Source organism: Miscanthus floridulus, chromosome 4 (genome assembly GCF_019320115.1).
Source record: "Miscanthus floridulus cultivar M001 chromosome 4, ASM1932011v1, whole genome shotgun sequence".
Taxonomy (NCBI): domain Eukaryota; kingdom Viridiplantae; phylum Streptophyta; class Magnoliopsida; order Poales; family Poaceae; genus Miscanthus; species Miscanthus floridulus.
Genome location: NC_089583.1, coordinates 102,948,147 through 102,951,332, shown reverse-complemented (window position 1 = coordinate 102,951,332; position 3,186 = coordinate 102,948,147). Strand labels below are relative to the sequence as shown.

Genomic DNA, 3,186 nt, shown 5'->3' with positions numbered 1-3,186 from the left:
GCGGCCTAGCCTGAGTGGGCTCATGGCTCGGTTCGGCGCGCGTGTACGTGGCACGCCTTCGCCCCTCTCAACTTCATAACAGGTGTTCACACGATTCACCTATTTAAGTTGAGTCAACATTATGTTTAGAAAAAATCCTATACGAAACTAAGACTTTATTACACCTATCATTTAATGTGATTCTTAAAAAATATTAAATTTAATTAAATTAAAAATAGACCAAACCCAATTATAATCAAAGATGGCGTCCGGACCACACCGATGAGGCGATAACCTTTTTTTGAGGTCAACTGGAGGGGCAAGGAGCCCCCAACTGGTCACACCACTCACCACCAGTGTCTGATGTCTGAGCCAAAAGCCCGAAAAGCACGCTCTCACTCTTGCTCTTCGTCTGCAGGGAGGATAAGGCGATAACAAGTTTCTGTTCTGAATGGATTACGGCGTCACTGTCCATGTACCGCGTGCGACTGCTCTCGGTGTCGGTAATGAAATGATCGACAAAGGCTCAGTGCTCTAATTACTTGAGTGGTATGGAGTAGAGAAAAATAGATGGAAGTGTACTGGACAACGATGCAGCATATGATACCACCGAGCGAGTAGACATGATCACATATGAAGATCATTACACAAGACAATAAAACTCTCTCTCTCTCTCTCTCTCTCTCTCTCTCTCTCTCTCTCTCTCTCTCTCTGTGTGTGTGTGTGTGTGTGTGTCGACGGCTCGACGCCGGCATCTCAAACACGACGCCCCTTTCACCACGACGAAGCGGACACCGTCGATATGGACGTGCGAACGTCTGGAGTCTGGACTCATTCAAATGAGCGGCGCCTTCGAATGAGCGGCTGTCGCACTTGCACCCTTGCGAATCGCATCACGCAGCCTCTCCAGCGCCATGTACGACGACCCGCCCGCCTCCACGGCCTTGCGGCACGCGGCCTTCATCTCCGCGGCCTTCTCCCGCGCCTTCCGCCCCTCCTCGCCGCCGCCCATCAGGGCCCTCACCGCCCGCTCCAGCTCCGCGGCCTCGACGAAGTTGTCACGCTTCCTGTCCACCTCCATGGCCACGGCCACGCCCATGACGGACACGAGCTCGAACGCGTTCAGGTGCTGCTCCGCGTACAGTGGCCACGGCACCAGCGGCACGCCGTGCCACAGGCTCTCCATCGTCGAGTTCCACCCGCAGTGGGTCACGAAGCCGCCCACGGCCCCGTGGGAGAGCACCGCCTTCTGCGGCGCCCACCGAGGCCACACGAGGCCCCTGTCCTTGGTCCGCTCCAGGAACCCCGCGGGGAGGAGCTCGTCTAGGTCGGCGTCCGACGGGTGCCGCGAGCCCGCCGCGGGAGGGCCGCGCAGCGCCCACAGGAACCGGTGGCCGCTCCGCTCCAGCCCCGTGGCGACCTCGCGCGCCTTGGCGGCGTCGAACCAGCCCAGGCTCCCGAAGCAGAGGAACACCACTGACGCCTGCGGCTGCGAGTCGAGCCACCGGACGCACGCCTCGTCGTCGGACGCATTTTCCACACCGAGGTTCAGCACCGGGCCGATCGGGTACAGCGGCGGCGCCGGTCGTCCCGGCATGCACCGGCCTTCGGCGATGGCGGTGAGAAGCCCAGGCTCGAGCTGGGTCACCGTGTTGACGATGATGCCGTCCGCGTCCATGAAACGTCTGCCGTGGTACACGAACCACGTGAAGTTGGGGTTGTCCTTGCGTCCCAGGAACCCGGGGATGTTTCCCGCGGGCACGGGCGGCAGGCCCGGGACGTCCACCGTGCCCTCGAACGTCTCGAAGTCGACGGCGACCGTCTCGTTGAGGGCCGGCAGCCTCAGCGTGAGCGCGAGCAGCGCGGCGGTGGAGGTGAAGTAGACGTACGTCGGCACGGCGAGCGCGCGAGCCACGTCGAGCACGGTGGTGGCGAAGAAGTCGACCACGAGCGCCGCGGCGCCGAGCTCCCTCGCCGCGGCCTCCACGTGGGGCTTGTAGAGCTCCAGGTAGCGCGACTTGAACGCCTGCAGGTTGCCGGCGCAGTCCGCGGGGGGATCCACGGCCGGGAGGTGGTGGAACCGGATGCCAATGCCGGACGCCGCGACGCGCCGGACGTGCGCGCCCACCTCGGACGCCGACTCTGGCGTCGGCGGCCGCACGACGAGGACGGTCACCGTGAACTCTTGGCCGAGGTCCTCGTCGTCTCCGCCGCCGGCGCCGTGGCCGAGCAGGCGCTTCCCGGCTTCGATGAGCGACATGAGGTGGCCGGAGCCGGGCTCAGGGAGGAGCAGCACGTTGAGGCTCGCCATTATATTCCACCCTCCTGACAAAAGAGCTTGTGTTGCTGCGCTAGCTAAGTGTACGAGCTCCGACTCCAATTGTGCGCTGTGGTTGAGTCTGCACATGCTCTATAAATTGTTGCTCGCACAGGCCGTAGCGAGCGAGCGCAGAGCAGAAAGGGACACCAAAAGTCTAGTCTGGATTGAGGCCGGGGAAAAGGATTGGCCGGTCTCTGCAGAGGAAAAAAGTAGTCTTTTACTGAGGTCCAGAAGGAAGTCTAGTGCGGCGTTGACAGTCCGGTCCCTTTCGTTATTACATTATTAATGTCAAATAGAGTTTTATATTTTGGGGGCTACGGCCGGTGCCAAGTAAGCGCACGTGTAATCAAACTCGTTTTGCTCTTCTTCTGAACACAACAACGCGCAAGCCTCCTGCGTATCGAAGAAAAAAGTAGTCTTTTACTGAGGTCCAGAAGGAAGTCTAGTGCGGCGTTGACAGTCCGGTCCCTTTCGTTATTACATTATTAATGTCAAATAGAGTTTTATATTTTGGGGGCTACGGCCGGTGCCAAGTAAGCGCACGTGTAACCAAACTCGTTTTGCTCTTCTTCTGAACACAACAACGCGCAAGCCTCCTGCGTATTGAAGAAAAAAGTAGTCTTTTACTGAGGTCCAGAAGGAAGTCTAATGCGGCGTTGACAGTCCGGTCCCTTTCGTTATTACATTATTAATGTCAAATAGAGTTTTATATTTTGGGGGCTACGGCCGGTGCCAAGTAAGCGCACGTGTAACCAAACTCGTTTTGCTCTTCTTCTGAACACAACAACGCGCAAGCCTCCTGCGTATTGAAGAAAAACCGATCAAATCGTAAGAACGTAAGTACAAAAACAATCACCGGAGTGATCAAATTCCTGTACTTAAGCTCC

General features: G+C 57.9%; 1 protein-coding gene across 1 annotated transcript; it reads right to left on the bottom strand.

The window, feature by feature from the left end:
• Positions 1-566: 566 nt before the first annotated feature.
• Positions 567-2,906, bottom strand: LOC136552396 (UDP-glycosyltransferase 88B1-like). Its single transcript, XM_066543957.1, has one exon. The coding sequence runs from the start codon at positions 2,384-2,386 to the stop codon at positions 815-817; it is 1,572 nt and encodes a 523-aa protein (XP_066400054.1). The 5' UTR covers positions 2,387-2,906; the 3' UTR covers positions 567-814.
• Positions 2,907-3,186: the final 280 nt, after the last annotated feature.